The sequence below is a fragment of the Penicillium atrosanguineum genome, assembly GCF_028827265.1.
Source record: "Penicillium atrosanguineum strain IBT 20685 chromosome Unknown utg000002l_segment0_segment0, whole genome shotgun sequence".
NCBI lineage: Eukaryota > Fungi > Ascomycota > Eurotiomycetes > Eurotiales > Aspergillaceae > Penicillium > Penicillium atrosanguineum.
The window spans coordinates 1,589,669-1,611,302 of NW_026623134.1; the positions used below are offsets into that span (position 1 = coordinate 1,589,669).

General features: G+C 50.9%; 7 protein-coding genes across 7 annotated transcripts; 3 read left to right on the forward strand and 4 right to left on the reverse strand.

Annotated features, from left to right (window-relative positions):
* Positions 1 to 53: 53 nt before the first annotated feature.
* On the reverse strand, positions 54 to 1,268 carry N7443_002353 (WD-repeat containing protein SWD2; the record flags this gene model as incomplete). The annotated part of the gene is made up of 3 exons (XM_056882409.1): positions 54 to 832; positions 882 to 1,107; positions 1,164 to 1,268. The coding sequence occupies 3 exons, from the start codon at positions 1,266 to 1,268 to the stop codon at positions 54 to 56; spliced, it is 1,110 nt and encodes a 369-aa protein (XP_056744250.1).
* A 489-nt stretch (positions 1,269 to 1,757) lies between these two features.
* N7443_002354 (putative mitochondrial oxaloacetate transporter (Oac)) lies at positions 1,758 to 2,988 on the forward strand (the record flags this gene model as incomplete). Its single annotated transcript, XM_056882410.1, has 6 exons — positions 1,758 to 1,774; positions 1,843 to 1,917; positions 1,975 to 2,104; positions 2,170 to 2,641; positions 2,700 to 2,845; positions 2,896 to 2,988. The coding sequence occupies 6 exons, from the start codon at positions 1,758 to 1,760 to the stop codon at positions 2,986 to 2,988; spliced, it is 933 nt and encodes a 310-aa protein (XP_056744251.1).
* Positions 2,989 to 3,356: 368 nt separating this feature from the next.
* Positions 3,357 to 4,475, reverse strand: sidJ (putative siderophore biosynthesis lipase/esterase; the record flags this gene model as incomplete). The annotated part of the gene is made up of 2 exons (XM_056882411.1): positions 3,357 to 4,361; positions 4,422 to 4,475. 2 exons carry the CDS (start codon positions 4,473 to 4,475, stop codon positions 3,357 to 3,359), a joined length of 1,059 nt encoding a protein of 352 aa, XP_056744252.1.
* Positions 4,476 to 5,767: 1,292 nt separating this feature from the next.
* On the forward strand, positions 5,768 to 12,072 carry sidD (nonribosomal peptide synthase SidD; the record flags this gene model as incomplete). Its single annotated transcript, XM_056882412.1, has 2 exons — positions 5,768 to 6,202; positions 6,262 to 12,072. 2 exons carry the CDS (start codon positions 5,768 to 5,770, stop codon positions 12,070 to 12,072), a joined length of 6,246 nt encoding a protein of 2,081 aa, XP_056744253.1.
* Positions 12,073 to 12,464: 392 nt separating this feature from the next.
* On the reverse strand, positions 12,465 to 16,499 carry N7443_002357 (ABC transporter ATP-binding protein; the record flags this gene model as incomplete). The annotated part of the gene is made up of 3 exons (XM_056882413.1): positions 12,465 to 15,361; positions 15,394 to 15,507; positions 15,560 to 16,499. 3 exons carry the CDS (start codon positions 16,497 to 16,499, stop codon positions 12,465 to 12,467), a joined length of 3,951 nt encoding a protein of 1,316 aa, XP_056744254.1.
* A 1,231-nt stretch (positions 16,500 to 17,730) lies between these two features.
* N7443_002358 (GNAT family N-acetyltransferase) lies at positions 17,731 to 19,123 on the reverse strand (the record flags this gene model as incomplete). Its single annotated transcript, XM_056882414.1, has 2 exons — positions 17,731 to 18,102; positions 18,164 to 19,123. 2 exons carry the CDS (start codon positions 19,121 to 19,123, stop codon positions 17,731 to 17,733), a joined length of 1,332 nt encoding a protein of 443 aa, XP_056744255.1.
* A 558-nt stretch (positions 19,124 to 19,681) lies between these two features.
* On the forward strand, positions 19,682 to 20,573 carry sidH (enoyl-CoA hydratase/isomerase family protein; the record flags this gene model as incomplete). Its single annotated transcript, XM_056882415.1, has 2 exons — positions 19,682 to 19,910; positions 19,984 to 20,573. 2 exons carry the CDS (start codon positions 19,682 to 19,684, stop codon positions 20,571 to 20,573), a joined length of 819 nt encoding a protein of 272 aa, XP_056744256.1.
* Positions 20,574 to 21,634: the final 1,061 nt, after the last annotated feature.

Below are 21,634 nucleotides of genomic sequence, written 5' to 3' on the forward strand. Positions count from 1 at the left end.
TATAGATGCTCTTCATAGAAATATAAGGACTTGAAAGCCAACGCGACCATTTCCTATTTATCAGAAGGTCGAGGTGGCTCTTCGGGTTGCCAGAAGACCGTCTCCTTGTCGGCACTGGCAATCATATTGTATCGAGGGTTGTATTCAAGGAGCGCAGTTCGTCCTCGGTATGGCAATCTGCACATGGGCGGCAACATGTTATTTGGTTCGCGTTCCTGTTGCAAGTCCCACACTAGAATGTCAGGCTGATCTCCGTTTCCGCCAATCACGTATCGTCCGTCAGGTGTGAAAGATGCATCACCCTGTCCCATTGGCTTGCTCGTTGAGGAAACTGGGGCAGCGCGGCCAGGCGAACCACCCTTACCAGTCAAGAAGGCCTTCACGGTACCTTCAAAGGCATCCAGAATGAAATGTCCATGGTAGTCTGTACCAATCATCAAATATTTTCCATCGTTGGAGAACTCAAGTTTGGTCCAGGCGCGTCCTCGACTGGACGGCGTGTACAATTCTTCAATAGGCGCAAGATCAAATGTCGAGAATGGGGGCTTGTCGTAGTTGCGGACATCGTAGAGGAGGACAGAGGAGGTAGACTGTGATGCAATGGCAATGACTGAAGCCGAGGGATCGTATGCCACGAGGTACGGAGTCGCAAGCTTTAGCTTGCCCTGGGGATTGCGGGAGCCGAGATCCCAGAGCGTAACGGTGTCGTCCTTGGAGCATGAGATGAACGAGTCGCTGCCTGGAGAGACCGCCAGACATGTGACCTTGTCTGTATGACCTGTGAAATACCGCACGTATCCTTCATTGTGGAGGTCAAGCAATCGCAAGGAATCTGTATTCGTCAGTCGCGCGCCATGACTCGATCATTTACTGACACATACGGTCCATCTTGGTACTGGCGTGAAGGACCTGACGAGAGTGATGAGTGAATCTAGCCAGATGCACACCATACTTCTTGCTGGGCACCGTTTTCGTGAGCTTGCCCTCCTTGATATCGAAGACCTGGATAGTCTCGTCGTCGCCGGCCGCGACAAGGTAATCACCCTGGTCGTCGAAGTCCAACGATGTCACGAAATTGGCATTGTCTGCCTTTGATGCGCGGAACAGCTGTAATCTCAAAGTCAGCATCAGGTCGCTCTGTAGCTAGCGCAATCTGGCAGTACCTTGCAGGGACGATAACTACGAATAACGTCTGGCAGCTTCTGCGGTACCTGGGGGGGCTGGCCAAGTGGCTGGGTGGCCGGGGTTGATGACTGGCCCTCTGCCATTATGAAAAGAATGATCGATTGGAGGTGAGAGTAGATCGAAAGAGGACTGAGGGGGAGAGAAGGCCAGACACGCCCGTGTTTAAAGGTGAGCTGCGTGCCTTCCCAATTCGGAGCTCCCCACGCGCCTTCTTTTTTCGCGTCGGCAAAATGATAGTCCGCTTCACCGCCCCCGAGTCTCGGAGAATGTCAGATTCCATTGACCAATGACAGTCTCCGGGTTTCGGCCATGGATAACCGCGCCTAAGCTTTGATGGTATCCCAGGCCCTGACCATCTCACCCCGGACGCCTAATTTGAGTATCTGACTTGCTGTATCGAGTACCCCCGCAAGCCTGTTTCTGGCCAGCAGAGCCTAGCGATTCCCCGGACCTGTTGTACAGCGGCCTCTCCTTTCCCGTTACTTTTGCCGCCACTCCGATCTACCTCCGATCCCCGAGGAACTCGATCAGCTCTTCTATTTTCTGCATACCCGGCCCTCAGATCGATCATTATGTCTACAACAACTGGGTATGACCTAACTAAGGCCTGCGCTTCTATAGAATGGTCTCGCGCTAACCGGGTCTCTTGTGCAACAGTGCATTCCTTGCTGGAGGTATCGCGGCATGCGGTGCGGTCACCGTCACCCACAGTTTCGAGACAGTCAAGATTCGGTGAGATCGGAACCCGCTTCGACCAGCCATGGAATATTTGCGCTGACTGGTGCTCAGTTTACAATTGCAGGGTGAATTGCAAGCGAAGAATGATGGTGTGAAGAAGTACCGCGGTGTCTTGCACGGAGTCAAGGTGATTTTGCAGAATGAAGGCCCGCGCGGTCTGTTCCGAGGAATCGGATCTGCCGTAAGTGCTCAATAATTACTTGGGAGTCTGCCATCTGGAACCATACTAAACGCAGTGGCATTTAGTACATCTACCAGGTTCTGCTCAACGGTTGCCGTTTGGGATTCTATGAGCCGATTCGATCCACCGTCACCAATGCCGTTTATAGCGACCCTAAGATTCAGTCCCTTGGTGCCAATGTCTTTGCTGGTGCCGCCTCCGGTGTCATTGGTGCCGCAGCAGGCTCGCCTTTCTTCCTAGTGAAGACGCGCCTGCAATCCTACTCGCCTTTCCTCCCCGTTGGTACCCAGCACAACTACAAGAACTCAATCGACGGCCTTAGTAAGATCTACAAGAGCGAGGGTGTTAAGGGAATCTACCGCGGTGTTGGCGCAGCCATGATTCGGACGAGTTTCGGCAGTGCTGTCCAGCTTCCTACATACTTCTTTGCCAAGCGCCGCTTGACCAAGCACCTTGGCATGGAAGAAGGACCTGCCTTGCATCTCGCCAGTAGTGCATGCTCTGGCTTTGTTGTTTGCTGCTTCATGCACCCTCCTGGTATGATTTCAAGCCCCAGAGCAAACGGTACTAATTGAGATGCTAACCTTCTATCTAGACACTATCATGGCTCGCATGTACAACCAGACTGGTAACCTTTACCAAGGCGTATTCGACTGCTTGTTCAAGACCATTCGCACTGAAGGCTTCCTGGCCATTTACAAGGGCTTCTTCGCCCACCTGGCCAGAATCTTGCCTCATACCGTGAGTTTCATGACCTGCCACCAATGACAAATACGCTAACCATCATTTAGATCTTGACTCTCAGCCTGGCTGAACAGACCAACAAGCTGATGCGCCGTGTCGAGGATCGGGTACTACCCGAGTCGCTACGCGACAAGCTTTAAGAAGCGGATGAAACATCTGTGCTGACTGCATCTCAGCCGATATCTGCCATCTCATTGCATCTCAAGGCTATCGTTTCCATCGTGTGGTTTTTCTTATTTAGATGCGCCGAGCTGTCAGCCGTAAACATCAGACTTCCTGTGATACCGGTTTTGGATATAGATCTGGCGTTCTGGGGATTGTGGGCCCCTCTGTTTTAGAAGTATTTTGTGTATATACGTCCCTGATTCTTCTGCGGTGTCTTTGCAAGGTTCCCGAGGTTGATTTTGGGTGACCTAGCTCGACAATAGACGAAGCTACCTACGTATTCAACATATGCAAACGTATCTCTATAAGCCCTTTATATTCTATTGATTCTTTGCAATGATTATTAGACTCTCTCTGTAGCTTGCAGGTATCCCAGCACCTTGCCGACGAGGAACTTCCGAGGCTCAGCCTGATCGTCATTACTCAAAGCGTGAGAGGCATTAGGAATGACAGCGCTGTGGGCGTCATCCCAGATCTCAGACCCATCCTGGTTTGTGGCCTTCTTCCACTTAGCCAACAGTGCCTCCTTATCAACCCAGTCGGGGACTGCTTGGTCTGCGCCGGAGAACAGAACCATCAACTTGTGTCTCAACAGACCTCCTTGTTTAATCAAGCCGAATGTCTTGCTCAGCTGATCATCACCCAAGTCGTGGCTGAACAAGTCATCCTCCCCAGGCGAATGGGGACTCTCGGGACTGACAAGACTCAAGAATCTCCGCGCACTAATTGGAGTATTGGATGGATAGCAGATTGTAGATGTCATCCACAAAGGCAACAGGGTATCAAACTTCGACTCTTTCTGAACAGCTTCCCTGGCCAAGGCCATCGCCTGATCATAAATCGGCCGGATCTCATCAGGTGACTTGCCTGCCCAACCCCATTTCAAGACCCATTGGATCGCTTCCCTGTCTGAGACCGGGGCCTGCATGATCGCGCCATCAAGAGCCAATCGATCGACATGTTCAAGCGTAGAATCAAAGGATGCTGTGGCTGTGTGAGGGTTGGGCCGAGAGAGGTAATGCACCACACACTGGCTTCCGGTCGAGTGACCCATGAGGACGACCTTGCCGTTTCCATTTCCAAACTTTTCCCCTTTGTAATCTTTGATATATCGAATGCACTGAGCGATCTCGTCGGTGTCGCGGTCAAGGTGCCCGAGACCCCATGATTGGTAGGAGGATGTGAGGTTCAGGGTGAAGAGGGACCATTCTGTTGACTGCAACGAGCGGGCAAGGTCTGCCATGTAGGAGGTAGTCGCGAGGCCATCACCCAAGCCGCCAACGAAGACAAGACTGTGAGGTTGACGCACGGCGCTGGAAGTGTATTCGAACGTGACAAGAGTTTCAGTCTAGTTGCGTCGCTCGTTAGCTACCCCGCACTACTCAAGCAGAGAAGAAGACATACATACGTAGTGATGTAAGATGCCGGGGAGGCCTCCCTTAGGCCAGAACTTGGAGTACATTTTGAGATGATTGGATTGTTTTAAGAAGGTTAATTAGGAGGACGAAGAAGCGTTCGCGTCAGGCATTGGCTTATGTACAGAGAATCTTTGAAGGACCAAGCTTATCCACCAATGAAACTCCGAAGTCGGGTTTATGTGCCCTACATTCCATTTCTGCATGGCAAAGCTCATTTCTACGGAGTTACGTCCGACGTGGGCCGCGAGGGGTGATCCGGGTGTGTCGAAACCGAACTGACACGGCCCATCGACAAACCGTGGAACTGGAACGACGCCAACGGTCAAAATGACCACGTTGTTTTTGCCTAGTATGGACGTATTAAACTGGGTATGATCCACCTTGAGAATGTTTGGCTCGGCAGTGTTCTCGCCAAAATTTCACCCGACAGCAGACATTGCCACTGTTGACGGATCTGATTAGATGTTGGTGGCTGTGAAATGTTCCGGTATGGGAATCTGATTAGATGAGCCGCCAGTGAAAAATCTGATTAGATTACCCGTGCGTTTCAGTGAAGAGGCTACCTCTTCGGGCAACACCCACGATAATCTAATGTATCTCACTAACGTCAAACACATGGAAGCCACCATGGAACATTCGTCGGTCTCTCAGGGTTCAGATCAGCATCCATCGCCCGCTGTCGATCTCCCTTTCATACGTACTCCAGTTGTTTCATATCGGTGAAGAACAACGTCAACCTGCTTTCTGTTCCGATCTTATCCGGCGTAATCCTTGGCCGTTACAGGCGGAGTCTGTACACAATGCACCACCTCGCTTAGTCTCGTATTTCATCACACGCAATCTCCCCATCGCGGAATGGCCCTGGGCTGGAATATTGATTGGGCACAGCCCACTCCCATGGTCGGTACTTGCTGCCTATTGGGGGTGCTGATCCATGCCTCGTTTTGATTGTGGATGCATTGGGTCGCAGAGAAGGAGAACTTTTAAAAGTTTAGCGCAATGCGCGGTTGAATCCGAGACATTGGGTGGGACTTCTTCAAGAGTACACGAAACATGAATTTCACCGTCATCGTACTGTTGTAATTACCATACACGTAATACCCGAACAGGAACCCGTAACCGCCGATCTCGGTTTAACTATACCCTTGGCTCGGCCTTGTAATTGTTGCTTCGCGGCAAATTCGCCTGTGGGTATTTAATTTTGACTATATAACGTAAACCCTACCTCGTAAGCTAGGGTAGCTTAAGCTCGTGCTACGCCACACTGAATCCTACGGTTATCCAACCTTCCTCTCGATATCGAATCGCCAAGATCCCCAGCCGGGCTGAGGTCAGTATGGGATTCATATCTGTCGAGAGCGCGTACGGCCTCGGTGAGTCGAGAAATGGACTTGTGATTGAACCTGTCGAGGCGGATAGCGACGGGCTTCGGTCTTTCGAAGTCGCGGGGCTCGCGTCGAAGGCACCAACATCCACGGGCATGGACGAGAAGATTGTGCTGGTATCCTGGCTCCTAGTTCTTTTGCGTACCCAGGAAGATGGTCGCGTCTCCTTTGATTGGACTTATAAGGGCCAAGAGGATGGAGTTAAACTGGAGCCAGTGAACAGTCTTTCCTCAGATCAAGTAATGCCAAATCTACAAAGTAATATTGGACAAGTCGCCGCGGCGATTTTCAGTCAGATTGAGAAGGTCGCATCGAGCCCGCGACCTCCTTCTTCACTTATACTGAGCACCAGCTCTCTGTCGCAAACACCAGAGGGCATGGATGAAGTGAGTATATATCCTTGCGCTCGTTTGGACCAACAGGCAGCTAATAGTAACATGGACAGGGTGTTCTGCATCTTGAAGTTCGTTTCAACCAAGATAATCTCAAGGTCCGACCAGTATGGCAGAGTAACAACATCCTGCCTTATGCAGTAACCCGCCACATTGAAACACTGGTCGATACGGTCAAGGCATACATTTCGAATTCCGATGCCTCCGTCGAAGACAGTATTCGTCCGAGCGCACATGATTTGGACCATCTTTGGGGCTTGAACTACGATCTGCCGCCATACCACGACTTTTGTATGCACGAGGTTTTCTCCGGAGTAGCCCGGAAATTTGCCGATAAAGAGGCAATTTCATCTTGGGATGGCGGTTTGACTTATGGCCAAATCGACCGTTACTCATCATTTTTGGCAAAAGAGCTCCAAGATTCGGGTGTTAAGCTCCACGACTTTATTCCTGTGTGCTTTGAGAAGTCACGATGGACGATCGTTGCGGTGCTTGCCGTGATGAAGGCAGGGGGAACTCTTGTCATGATGGACCCGACACTCCCGCTGGCGCGTCTCCAGAATATGGCAAAGCAGGTAGGGTCGAACGCTATGGTGTCATCTCGCATGCAATATGACCTGTCAATGGAGATTTTGCCGGACGGAAAGCATTTTGTGGTGGAAGAAGAGGAGCAGGCCAAACTCTCTTGTTCGGAGCCTCTGCCAGAACTCCCAACTGTCCCATCCACTGCTTTGATGTACCTTATTTTCACATCTGGCAGCACAGGTACTCCTAAGGGAGTCAAAATCTCCCACGGAACCTATACAAGCAGTGCTTTCCCCAGAGCGAAGGCTGTTGGATATAATGAGAACTTGCGTGTTCTCGATTTTGCGTCTTATGCCTTCGACGTCAGCATTGACAGCATGCTCTTGACTTTGGCCAACGGTGGCTGTCTATGTATTCCTTCCGATGAAGACCGACTCAATGACATCAACGAAGTGATTCGGAATATGAAGATCAACTACGCAGGTATTACTCCCTCGGTTGCTCGTATCTTGGACCCGGATGTCATTTCATCCCTCGAAGGTCTTGGTCTTGGAGGAGAGGCTGCTTCGGCCACAGATGTCACGCTTTGGGGCAAGGATACCAGAATTATCATCGGCTATGGTCCCTGCGAGTGCACTATTGGATGCAATGTCAACAGCAGTGCTGCTACCGGAAGAGACTACGTCTCCATTGGCCCCGGCAATGGAGCTTCCGTCTGGATTGTCGACCCTAATGATCACGAGCGACTTATGCCCGTTGGTGCGGTTGGAGAGCTCCTCGTTGAGGGTCCAATTGTCGGGCAGGGATATTTGAACGATGACGAGAAGACTGCCAGTGTTTTCATCGAAGACCCATCGTGGCTTGTTGTAGGCTACAAAGGCTTTGCTGGTCGTCGAGGCCGTCTCTACAAGACTGGAGATCTGGGCAGATACGATCCTGATGGTTCAGCAGGTATCATCTTCGCTGGAAGAAAGGACACCCAGGTCAAGCTTCGTGGACAACGTGTTGAGCTTGGCGAAATCGAGAGCCAGCTTCAGGCCCGTCTGCCTTCGGGCACCACTGTAATTGCGGAGGTCATTACGCCTCAAGGGCCCGGTGGCCAGGCTACACTGGTGGCATTCATTGCGTGCCAGTCCACAAAGGGAGATGCAACCACGGAACTTGCATCTGTTCCGATGGATGACCTGCGCACCACAATCTCCGAGGCAGATGCAAAAATCGCCAAGGTCCTGCCGCGGTACATGGTTCCCACTGCCTATATCCCAGTGAATTACATACCCACTCTCATCTCGGGAAAGACGGATCGCAAGCGTCTTCGAGCTCTCGGAACGACAGTTGATCTACGTCAGTTGGACCAAGCCTCCACAAGCGCTGCGGCCAGGCCACTGAACGACCTCGAGCTGCGATTGCGACGGGCTTGGAGTGAGATTTTGAAGATTGACGCTAAATCAATTCGCCTCGAGGACAACTTCTTCGCTCTGGGAGGTGATTCCTTAGGGGCAATGAAACTGGTGTCTGTCTGCAGAGGCCAAGGTCTTGATCTATCCGTCATCGGCTCTTTTGGCCATCCCACACTCTCAGCGATGGCTGAAGTTGTCCACACCATTGACTCGGAAATGCAGACAGACACAGCAGCATTCTGCATGATTTCTCAGTCTGTTGAGAGCGCATGCATTGAAGCTGGGCAGATTTGTGGAATGGACCGGTCAGCCGTTGAAGATATCTATCCATGCACACCCACGCAAGAGTCCCTGTTTACCTTTTCACTTAAGTCTTTCGAGTCCTATGTTGCCCAGAGAGTCTCCACCATTCCGTCATGTATCAAAATCGATGCTTGGAAGAAGGCATGGGAGGACGTGGTTGCCGTAAGCCCTATTCTGCGCACCCGCGTGGCTCAGCTTCAGGATCCAGGTCTTCAGCAGGTTGTTCTCAAGGAGTCCATCTCCTGGAGGCATTCTTCCGACTTGAAGCAATATCTGGAAGATGACAGGAATGAAAGGATGCACTTTGGTGATAGCCTTGCTCGCTATGCCATCGTTAATGATTCAACTGATGGCAAGCAATACATGGTGTGGACCATTCACCATGTTGCTTATGATGGATGGTCAGAACCTGTGATTCTCGAAAAGGTCAAGAGCTCTCTCAAGAATCAATCTATTGAAATGCAGACACAGATGAAAGACTTTGTCAAGTGGTTCCATGACACGGATCAAGTTGCCATGCAAGAGTTCTGGCGCCGAGAATTGAAGGGTGCTGTCGGACCTCAGTTCCCTCGCCTTCCCTTCCGTGACTACTTGCCAACCCCAACAGGATTTGCTGAGCATAGTATTCCTCTGGAAACAGCTGCTGGGTCTCCCTTCACTCTGGCCACGCTGATCAGAGGTGCATGGGCCCTTGTGGCATCGCAGTACACCGGAAGCGACGATGTTGTCTTCGGTGAAACGCTTACAGGTCGTGACATTCAGCTACCTGGTGTCGAGAATGTGCTTGGTCCACTCAATGCGACCATTCCTATTCGTGTCCATGTCAATCGGAAGAACTCTGTCGAGTCCTATCTCCAGAGTGTTCAGCAAGCCATCTTGGCTCGGACCCCTTACCAACACATGGGAATGCAATTTATTCGCAAGGTCAGCCGAGATGCCCAGCATGCATGCGAGGCAGGCACTGGCCTGGTAATTCAACCTGAACCTGAGTATGAGGTCAGCGAGCTTGGCTTCCAGCAGGGAGATCCTGCGCGCGAGGCTCTCCACTTCAACCCCTATCCGCTCATGCTGGCATGCGGTATTCGGAAGGGAGGCTTTAGAGTCTGCGCAAGCTTTGATACTGGTCTGATCAAAGAATCTCAAATGCAGCGCATTCTAGTTCAGTTGGAGACGGCTTGCTCTCAGTTGAACAAAGATCTTACCAGGAAAATTGACCAGATTTCTTGCTTGCCGGAAGCAGAGTTGAACCAGATTTGGCGCTTGAATGAACTCCCACCCTTGTCTCTGGATGACGTATCTGGAAAACTTCGTGCTGATGCTACTATCAAGCAAGGATCAGTGTATCCTAGAGCATTGGTGCCTTGGGTATGCGACCCACGGAACCCAGGTCTTCTGTTGCCTATTGGCTGTGTCGGTGAGCTCTTGCTTGAAGGCTCCTTGCTCTCGGGTCAGACTATTGAGTCACCCCTTTGGCTTTCTTCTGGAAGTTCTGAGGTTGCGGGCCGCTCTGGAAGAATACAATCGACGGGTGACATTGTTCAGTTGCAAGAAGACGGCAGTCTGGTATTCGTCGGCCGCAAGGAGAACATTGTGCCCGTCCATGGTCATGCAGTGGATATGTCGGAATTTGAGACTCAGTTTGCACGACACCTTCCGGCATCAACTCGCGCTGCTGCTGCCATTTCCAAATCCTCGTTAGAGTCGGAGCTGATCATCTTTATTGAGAAGCAACATTCTCAAGAAGAGACTGTCAATGTCATGTTGGCCAGCCAAGAAATTGTTGACGAGTCAGAATCACAGCAAGTCGAAGCAACTATCTGCTCCACTATTCCTATCAGCCTTGCGGCAGCAATCAGGAAGCTTGACAAGTTCATTCGTGACGATCTTCCGTCACACATGGTCCCCTCTGCATACGTCGTGGTTGCAGAGATGCCAACTTCAAAAGGACAGATTGACCAGGGCCTTTTGAGCCAGGTTGCCTCCAAAATCCCCAAGAATGTTCTCGCTGAGCTTCAAGAAGGCTTCAAGGATGCATGGAAGAGGGCCTCAGCGCTTACAAACCTATCAGCTTCGGAAAGCATTCTTCAGGCTGCCTGGGCCAAGATACTTGGGCTCAGCCAGGACCAGATTGACGTTGATGATAACTTCTTCCGTCTTGGTGGTGACTCCGTTCTTGCAATGAAACTTGCTTCCACTCTCCGTTCCCAAGGGCACATTTTGTCTGTCGCCGATATTTTCCAGCACATGCGCCTCGGCAATGCGGCGAAGATCTTGAAGGTTGGACAGACGGCTCCAGCTAATATTGAGCCCTATAAACCATTCTCCTCCCTGGGTTCAATCAAGAAGGATCAATTTTTGTCTGAGGTTGTTCTACCCAAGCTTGGAAACTCATCCTGGTCTGTTCAGGATGTGCTTCCTGTGACAGCTTCCCAGGCCTTTGATGTCCAGGGAACCTTCCAGATACCCCGTACAGCTGTTCAATACACAATGTTGTACTTCAACAGCGGCATCTATCTCAAGCAGCTGCTCCGTGCGTGCGGTGATCTCGTCAAGACTCACGAAATTTTGCGCACTGTCTTTATCGAGAACGACTCAACCTTCTACCAAGTTGTCTTAAGCGATCTCAATATTCCTGTTACAATGCATGCGACTGATACGGACCTCGAACAATTTGTTGCCGATATCTGCGCCGACCAAACGGACTCCGACTTTCACCTAGGATCACCTTTCTTCAAGATGCACCATGTCGAGGGCAACAATGGCCGAGAGTGTCTTGTTCTGGGGCTGTCTCACGCCCAGTACGACGGAGTGTCTCTTCCCAGACTGCTGCAAGACCTGGAGACCTTGTACACCGGAGGAAAGGTGGCTGACTTCGAGCCTTTTTCCTCTTACTTGGCTTGGACGACCACTGAAAGCGTCCAGATCAAGGCAGTCACCTATTGGCGCAGCCTCCTGCACGACTCAAACCTATCAGTTCTCCCCGGAACTACAACGCAACCCGGAGACAAGGGTACATTCCAGACAAAGGCTGTCGAAAACTTCAAGCCCGTGGAGGAAATTACCACTGCAAACATTCTCACTGCGGCATGGGCCCTTTTGCTGGCTCGCCGTCTCCAAAAGCCGGACATTACATTTGGCAGCGTCACATCGGGCCGCATGATAGATCTACCTAACGCAGAGACCATCCAGGGACCATGCTATCAGCTGACCCCAGTTCGAGTCCCTTTCCAAAACCAGTGGACAGCTATCGACCTTTTGAACTTTGTTCAGAAGCAAAGTGCACAGTCTGTTGCTTATGACTTCCTCGGTTTCGAGAAGATCTCTAGCGAATGCGCACAGTGGTCGTCAGAGGCTGCCGGTTTTGACTCCCTTGTTCACCACCAAGACTGGGATGATTTCGATACCATGCCATTTGCCGGTAGTAGCTGCAAGGTAGATATTTCCAACCCGCATGGAGACTCTCCCAGCCCCTTTAAGGTTGTTTCTTTTATGAAAGAAGAGAAGATGCATGTTGGTGTTGTTGGAAGTGAGAGAGACTCCGCTTTCGCAGGCTCGATTCTCAAGGAGCTGGCTGCTATTGTTGAAGAGATTACTACGCACCATGAGGCTACTTTGCTTGGTGGTCAGCTCTTCTAGATTATGGGCTGCACTGGTTTACTCCTTGCGTAAGTGGACAAGTGCACGAGATAATAGCGGGGAAAGATATTACGAGTTCATCTAGTCGTTGTACTTTCGTCTTCAATAGTTTATTTGATATCTATTTGTTTTCCAATAATCAGTTTCACTCTCAATCCCCTTTTAGTCTTCTGGCGAAGAGACTATGCTTATAATGCGATACGCCATTTGGAACATTCAAAGATTAAAATTGTCTCCAAGCATGCATTCAATCCACATGCTCTGGTTAGACGATGGAAAGACATTGGATTTACAGCTACGAGAATGTAGGTTGCAAAATAAAACTGGCAAAGTGGGAATCGAATTCTAAATTAAATATGCGAAACAAGAAACAAAATTTATAGATAATTTTATCAGGTCGCCACGGTCTGGTGCATGACGTTGGCCCGATAGCTATCCGACCTGTCCAGCAACTCTTCGTGTGTACCAGAGTCAATGCATTTGCCAGCCTCAATCAAGAAGATTGTGTCCGCCTTCCGAATAGTATGGAGGCGATGGGCAATGGCGATGACAGTAATGCCACGAGCAGCCTTCTCAAGACCATCCTGCAGCAACTTCTCGGACTCGGCGTCCAAGGCACTGGTCGATTCGTCAAGGATCAAAAGCTTTGGCTTGCGAACAAGTGCGCGAGCGATCGACAAACGTTGCTTCTGACCACCAGAGAACTGGCTGCCATTGGGACCACACATGGTATCGTAGCCTTCTGGTAATCCGGCAATGACTTCGTGAACGTTGGCAAGCTTGCAGGCCTCTTCGATTTCCTCTTGGCTCGCTTCGTGATCGGGTCTAGCACCGAGACCGATGTTGAACCTGACAGTTCCCTCGAAGAGCACACTCTCTTGGGGCACCAAAGCAATTGAGTCACGGAAAGCCACATCACGGTGCTTGGTTACATCGACACCATCAATGATGATCGAGCCGGATTCTGGAGTGTACAGACGCTCAACAAGGGAGATGATTGTTGATTTACCGGCACCACTGGGACCAACAAGGGCACAGAACTTGCCTGGCTTGATATCAACGCTCAATCCAGTCAATACCTTGATATCGGGGCGAGCAGGATACGCAAATTGCACATTGCGGAACTGGACGCTAGATGCAGGACCACCGGACGGAACAGGCTTTGGCTCGGTAGTGGCCTCAATATCTTCCTCTGCAGAAGTATTCTTGAATGAGCGCTTATCAACACGACCGCGCATTCCGTCAGATCCGATTTCGATCAAGCCCAAGATCCTGGCCATTGCGTTTCTGGCACTGGAAAGCTCAGGCGCAAGTGCAAACATTTGACTCCACAGAAGGGCGCTGACGAGGAGCGAGAACACCACAATTAGGAATTGAGTCTGAGTATAGTTGCCGTTGATAATCTGCTTAGATCCCCACCAATACGCCAAAGCGTTCACGCAGTTACCCAGGAAATAGGTAAGCGCCTGAAACAGACTTGCTTGCAAAGTAACCTTCAGGGTTTCCTGGCGCGGACCTTTCAGGGATCGGCGGTAGGTGACGAGGGTTGCTTCTTCCAAGGACAGCGATGCGACAGTCTTGATAGACTTGATCGCTTCAGTACCAATATCCACGGAATGGGTGTATGCGTTTTCATGCTTCTCTTCAAACTTCCCGAGAACAATGAGCTCCATCATACCAGCCCCAAGAAGAAGGGGAACCAAAGCCAAGCAAACCAGGGCAATTCTCCAGGCAATAATGTGCGTCAAAATAATAGCCGCAACAAGGTTGACGCTAATAGCGAACAGGGAGCCAATAACAGATCCGCTCAATCCAGCAAGAGCATTACCGTCACGGGTGATGTAAGAAAGAAGCAAAGCCGGGGTACGGTTCTTCGATTGATGCCATTGAAGATCCTGCTCAAAGAGCGAACGGAATGACAGGACTCGAGCGGTATACACGACCTTCTCAGAGACCCAACCAAATCCAGCCCAACTGGCGAGGTTCGCAAAGAATTCGATAATTGCGAGAACGAAGAACATCAAACCGAAGAAGTCACCACGGTTGCGAATGCTGTCGGCGCCGTTGCAAGGATTCAAACTTCCAACGGTGTTTCCAAAAATCACAGCTTCGCCAGAGAATGCGCCTCCAACGATAACAGCGCCAAGAATTGCGATCAAGATCATAATCAGGTGAGGCCGTAGGGCTGGCGCGTATCCCTTCGCAAGAACCCACAGTGACTTTTTGGGAGTTTCGGGTTCTTCTGCTTCTTCGGGAGACTCGTCAGAGTCACCAGCAGGTTGTTCGGTCGTGGATATCTGGGCTTCCGCTTTTTCAAAGTCGTTATCAGTGGAAAGACTAGCCTTCTCCACATCGGTGTCGGTCAGAGACACCTGGTCAGATTTGGTAATGCTGTCTTTGCTGGATGCACTACTGAGTTTTCCAGGTGCAGTTCCGAGGGTTTGCAGCTTGACCAGATCGGCGTATGAGCCATCCTTTGCCATCAATGTTGCGTGGTCTCCCTGCTCCAGAATGTTGCCCTTGTGCATGACGATGATGTTATCCGCGCCAGTGATAGTCGACAGGCGATGAGCAATAGTTATGACAGTACGTCCGGCTGTGATGTTATTGATAGCCTTTTGAATACGCTGTTCGCTTCGAGAATCCAGAGAGGCGGTGGCTTCATCCAAAATGAGAACCGCGGGGTCCTTCACAAGAGCACGAGCAAGAGAGACACGCTGTTTCTGACCACCACTGATAAGACGGCCACTTGATCCAACGCTTGTACCGTATCCATACTGCAAATTCACAATGAAACCGTCGGCATCTGCAAGTTTGGCAGCATGCTGAACCAAATTGACAATCTCGACCATGATTGGGCCGCGGGCTTCAGCTGCAGCCGTGATGTCTTTGCCTTCCCTCAGCTCGGCTGCCAGGTCTTCCAGTTCAGTGCCAAGCAAAATCTCCTTCATGTGTGTGTGATCAGGCTTGCTCGAGTTGAGCAAACCATGGGCGATGTTCTCCAACATTGAGCGGTCGAGCAAAGAAGGCTCCTGCTGAACAAGACTGAGGAATCCTCTCAAATCACGAACGTTGACATCGCGAATATCCTGGCCGTCGAAGGTAATCTGACCCTCAGTTGGATCGTACAGTCTTGTGACCAAGCTGGCAATGGTTGACTTGCCGCTTCCAGAAAGGCCAACAAGAGCGGTGTGTTTCTTGGCGGGCAGACTCAGACTGATCTTGTCCAGGACCGTGATTTCCGGTCGAGAGGGATAGATGAACGAAACATCATTGAACTCGAATCCCCCTGGGCTTCGGCGAGGCGAAGACCAGATTCACCAGTGCCATCGATCAGAGACGTGCGATAAAGATCCGAGCGCAGCTTCTCGTAGGAACCGGTAGCTGCCATAAACAGATGGAGGAAGGGTGCGACTTGACTCAAGGTCAAGGTGGCTGTTATTGTGTTAGTGGAATTTGGAGTTTTAAATCACTCAGTCAGACATACCTTCAATCAGAACGAAAATGACGGTGAACACAGCACCAACGGTGGTACCAGATGTGCCATCTTGAACGGAGTCAGCGACCTTCTGACTTCCCTGCCAGAATGCAAGACCGTTGGCGCCATAAGCGACAAAGTATAGGACACCCGATTGAATGCCAATAGCGGTAGCCTTCTTCAAGCCTTGGTGCTCAGACGCCTTGAGGGCGTTAGAGAATTTCTCCTCCAAGCGCTTGTTCGCTCCGAATGCTTGTACAACCACAATGTTAGAAAGACCCTCGGAAGCGATTGAGGCAGCGGAAGCAGCATAGTCAGACATAAGACCAGTATATTTCTCAATATAGTGACTTCCAACAAAGGACATGATGAAATAGGCCGGAATCAGCGAAAGAAGAATAGCCGCGAGCTCCCAATTCTTGATGAAAGCCACAATGTACGCAGTGACGAAGAAAGAGAAACTGGATAGAACGATGCCCGCCTTCTCGGAGGTGCCGGATCGAATGGTCTGAATGTCACTGCTGAGTCGAGAAGCGACCTCTCCGGGAGGTAGCTTATCAAAATGCGATGGTTCCTGTCGGAGCAGGTTTGTAAGATATCTCTCACGTAGCCTCTGGGAAAGACGAGCACCGAACATGGTCCAGCATGTCAAGTGGATGTAGAACAAGACGAATTGGGCAATGGCGAGATAGAAAATCAGAAGTATCTCGTGATTGATACTCCCCTGATAGCTGGCATCAGAGCTTGATGAGTCTCCATCAGACTCATTACAAGACACGGCGTTGAAGTTGTTGATTAGTTGACCGAAAATGATTGCAATAATTGGGAACGGAACACCTGATGCGATGGAGCTGGCGATACCGCATATCAGCATGAGATAGTCGGCTTTTTTAGGATTGGCGGCCAAAAGCAAGCGGGGATAAGCCGCGAGCTTCTTGATCATGGCCATGGTGACTGACGAAGGCGTTAGAACCTTGAAAACGTCAGAGCTTAAAGTTGCGAAAAGCCCGGGGTGAGTTTGCCCGTCACGGACTAGCTCCTAGATGGCGCTGCGCTAGAAGACAGAGGCCGTATTGCCTCAAAAAACACGTCCCTACACTGCCAGAACGCTTCAGGAGGACTAGTCGGCTATTGGGGGCCCAATGGTTGAAACTGATAGTAAGGTGAACATGTGCAGTCTGCACGAAAGAAAAATTCAAGCCCCTGGAAATAGCCAAGAAACAGTCTAGAGATCTGCCGACATCGGTTTGAGCCGGAGACTTGGGATTCCGAATCAGATAAAACCAAAACCCACTCGCTTGAAGAAAAATGAATCATTCAGGAGGCCGAACTTTTATCAGATTTCCCACTGCGGGACCATTGAAATTACACAATTACGAACGTGCGTTGTATTGTATTGAGTGTACAATACATCTGCAAAGTGACAATACACAGAACCGTAAACACGGCCATTGCAAATCGGGTAATTTCCTCGAGCATCGCAGCAGGGACTTGCTGACTCCATATTAATTCGCCCGGGGTGCTTCAAATGGAGCGATTATGACGACTGACGGCGGAGAATACCGCCGATGGGGTTGCAGCGCGTCCTACTGTGGGTACGAATCAGTCATGGCTTTCTTTTCACTTCCTTGGCCTCGTGTAATACCTGGAGCTCTGTTAATAAAAAATTCCCCTCCACTATGAGCGGCATTGCGCGGCTTTATTATGGATCAAGATGCCTTGGTGGCGACAAAGGACGGATCAGATAACCTTGAGCAGAGGACCATTGAATGTGTGGGACCCACTCGCTCATTCGGAGTCATTCCCTAGCCTAATCTCCATCAATCCTAGACTCCGTAAGAGGCCCGTGTGCAGAATAAATTTTCTCATGCCCAGGAGATACTGCCAAGAGACTTCCGAGGTTCCACTCTCTATCCGAGTCGATTCGGAACCGAGCGAGATCCCTAGAACGCAACAGAACAACTATCCGACTTCTCCTCGTGGGCCAAAAGCAACGGTCTTGGCCGTTGACAGAGCAAGAGTCTGCCCACTCTCCTCCCGCTACTTCCGGTGGCCATTCTGTTAATTTATCGAGGGACAAAGTATGGACAAATGAGGTCATGGTCTATTTTGAATGCAAGCGGCTACCTAGGTATATTTTTTGGTCGTTTCGTAGTACAGGCCGAAGCTATCGCCGAGCTTCAGAGCTTGGCATTCCAAGCTGCGCGGTCCGCGGATTCCAGGGGCCGCTCTCGTCCGTCCCAGAAGATCGGGCAGAGCTGGAACCATTTCTCTCGGCTGCAGACCGAGTGGACCGATCGCTTGTGTCCCAGGTCGACGTACTTGCCGATGGTGAGACCCTGGGAGTTTTCGTAGGAAAGAATGGTGGCGCCGGTGGCTTTGGGCTCGCCGACCACGTTAATTGTCCGTGGGTCATCCAAGAAACAATAGTGGATGCAGCTAGAGTACCATGCATTGACCCGGTGTGCTCCCCGGAATGACGCGTCCCCAACAAGCGAGTGACGGCCACGATCATAGTCGTGGGCATCATAATGGGCGCCGTAGTGATCCTCCTAAGATTGAGCGGTCAGCATAAACAAATTCGAGAAAGAAAAAGCCGCAGTGGAGATTTACCTTTGCCCAGTAAAGCTCGTAGTAAGAGAATCGGGTGTTGCCGAAGCGACCGAACAAGCAGAGGACGTGGGGGTTGAAATTCAGTTTGCGCAGGTACTCTCGGTGCTCATCGAGGGTGCCGGTCTCATTCCATCCCTGGGCAACACGAGGGTCGTTTTGCCATGTGTTGAAGAGCTTCAGGTGCTCCTCATTCCGCCAGTCAACCACTTCGAGGGAGAAGTGCTCGTTGACCTCGGGAATATAACGGCTGTACGCAATCGATCCACCATGTGGCTTGGGCCGACGGGTAGGGTGCCGAGTATACACGCGCTCCTCGGGGAAGCTGTTTGTGATCTGATAATTCTCAGGCATGATTGGGTATTGTGCCAAAGGCTGCCGCAGAGGGCCGTCTGTGCCATCTCCAACGACCCAGATGGGGCGAGGGCCGGTTGGGGAGGCCGCACCCTGCCAGAAGGCATTGCGAAGAATTAAAATTTCCTTGGATTCCCAAGTCGGCTTCTTCTTTGCGTCCCAGGGCTGAGGGTGCTCAATGCCCAGACCGGTGACGAGGAGCTCATTTCGAATGATGTCCTTCTCATCCCCAGTCAGGGTAAGTCTGAAGTACTCATATGTCGGATGAGCAAGATAGATCGCATGGACCACATTCCAGATCTGACCCAGGGAAGGGGTAGTGCCATTAGCCCAGTCGAAGACAGTCGAGGGGCTTCGGCAAGCTCTTGCCCAGGGAGTGTTATCATTGTCCGGTGGGCAAGTTTCTTTGGGCGGAAGAGACAAATCGAGCCAAGACAGTGAATCGGAGTGAAGCGGCTGCGGCAAAACCTTTCCATCCGCGGGAAGGTTCTCCAATCTCAAGACCAGCTTGGAAGGATTCGTCTCAGCGGCAGCTTGCACTTGGTAGGCTGTCAAGTAAGGATGCGGTAGCTTGACCGGAGGGTACTTCTGTGCAGGTAAAGAAGGCATTGTGAAGTGTAATCAGGCAAGAGCCGTACGTTATCTGAGGATAGACGTAGAAAGTAACTTCTGCAGCCACAGACGTAATTAAATTAAGTGGCCACAAGAGGCCGGGGAAACAAAGTTGCTGAAGAGGCGGTGACAAGGTCCAAGGGAATGGGTTCCAGGCTATATAGCTTCTTTGTCTCAGAGTATGTGGTGGGTGGAAGTACCAGCCTCGGTACTTGCTGCCTAGATTGAGCACGCGGGTCAGTAACGCTATCTCCGACCCGTCTAAAATCAGATCGAGTACCAAGGACCGATATGAGAAGGATTTTTTCTGGCGAGCAATAGAACTAAAATAGCTGGGGTGGGTCAGGGTCTTATTTCACAACCGGAGCCGTCCAGCCAGGCGTGAGGAAAATGCCCCAGTCATACCGACATCTACCGGGGTTAGGCCGCAGAGATCCGAGGTTACGGTACGTAAATCCGATAAACGAATCATTTAATGGCCCACAGGATATAAGACACGGCCTTTATCTGCTTATCCTTGTCCCCAGTGCATCCCACTCGCAGGCCGATCCAACCATGTCTCTACGGTCAAGACCCCTGAACTACGAACATTTTAATGTCTCGTTTCCGCACGAACGAGTGGTCCAGGTCACTTTGACCCGAACTGACAAACTCAATTCCATCAACAAAGCTACCAGCCGAGAGATTCAGGAGGTCTGGGAACACTTTGATCTGGACGAAAGCCTCTGGGTTGGGATCATCACTGGCACCGGCAGAGCTTTCTGTACCGGAGCTGATCTTCATGGTCTGTTTCGCCTCGAGCTCCATATAGATCTAGAACTCTATTCTCTTGAGCAATTATTGACGAGGATCTACAGAGTGGAATGCTATGAACAAGGCCGGCGTCGTCAACAAGATGGACGCACCAGGCCTCGCCGGGCTTCCTCGCCGAAGTGGCAAGAAGCCGATTATCGCAGCTGTCAATGGCATTTGCATGGGCGGGGGATTCGAGATGATGGCAAACTGCGATCTCATAATAGCAGCTTCGACCGCAATCTTCTCTCTTCCGGAAATCAAGCGCGGGATCGTGCCGGTAGCGGGATGCCTTCCACGGCTGACTCGGACGATTGGACTGCAACGTACAACAGATCTCGTGTTGACAGGAAGGAATGTGAGCGCTCAAACGCTCTATGAATGGGGTCTCATCTCGCAAGTGGTGGATTCGCCCGAGGGTGTTGCCAAGGCCGCCTTACAGGTGGCCCAGGAGATGTGCAAGAATAGCCCCGACGCTCTGATTGTCGGCCGGGAAGGAATCCGACTCAGTTGGGAATCAGGAAGCGTGGAAGAGGCCGTTACCACGCTAGCAGATGAATGGTATCCTCGATTGGTTGCTGGTCGCAACTTCGCCGAGGGTATCCAAGCGTTCGTGGAGAAGCGAGCACCGGTCTGGACCAATTCCAAGCTGTAAACGGATGACTGCGCACGGGAGTTCGGCATAAAAAAAGGAAACCCGCATCAGATTCAATCAAATACCCCCTGTCGTGGCGTTCCTGGGTAGAGCTTTTCCGCCGTAATGTGGTCGAGGTCATTCATGTGGAGAGGTCTCAGTTATCAGATGTTGTCCTTGGCGTATCATCAGAAGCGGGGTGGTACCTACCATTCCGGGTTGTCAGGTCCGAATAACTGACATGCCCTATGACCTCCGCTCATGTTCGGCCTTTGGTGATTGCAACCTTCCTGTAACCCTCAAACGCCAGAGTAACTGCCCCATTTATTCGGGCGCTATCCCGTGCTCCCCTGTCAGCTCTTGATTCACCGAAGATCTCATTAAAGTTTTCATGAAAATGAAAATTTTATCTGATGACGAGCGTTCCAAGGTTGATAATGGACCTAGCAAGGTCTCCATAGGCCGTAGGATCTGATAATACCAGACCTCCACCTAGCACGACAATCTCTCAAGCCGTGTATGTATAACAGGATGCGGTAAAGTACGGACTGTATGTATGGTATTTGATTACGTGGGAGTGTTTATCCGGTATTACCTCGGGCATCACTCAGCATTTCCTAAGCAAAGCCCTAAAAAGTCTGGGCATCAAGTACACACCAGGAGAGAACGTAGCCCTAGCCCTAGAATTCCTTAGGAAACGGCCACAAGCGCAACGAGTTAGGTAACAGCAACGGGTGATTCCGAACGGATCCCTCAGGAATGATCTGGGCTGATCAAAGTCGGTTGCTCTGACCCGATGTTGGCCCCGGGGGCTAAACAAGATCTGATAATTATCGGGGGTTTTTTTTAGAAAAAGAAATAGAAATTTCTTTTTGGAAATTCAGCGCGCTTTCCCTGCGACTTTGCGCGAGAGCCGAGAGAATTCCAGTGCTTGTGGCTGACAAGCTCCACTGGTTATTTCCCGGGCGCGGCCAAGCGAAGCTTGATGTGGATGAAGCACCAACGCGCTATGCCGATTCAGGAATAGACTGTACTCGATTCTCGCTAGATAAGATCACACGGACATCTGATTAGATCGCGCC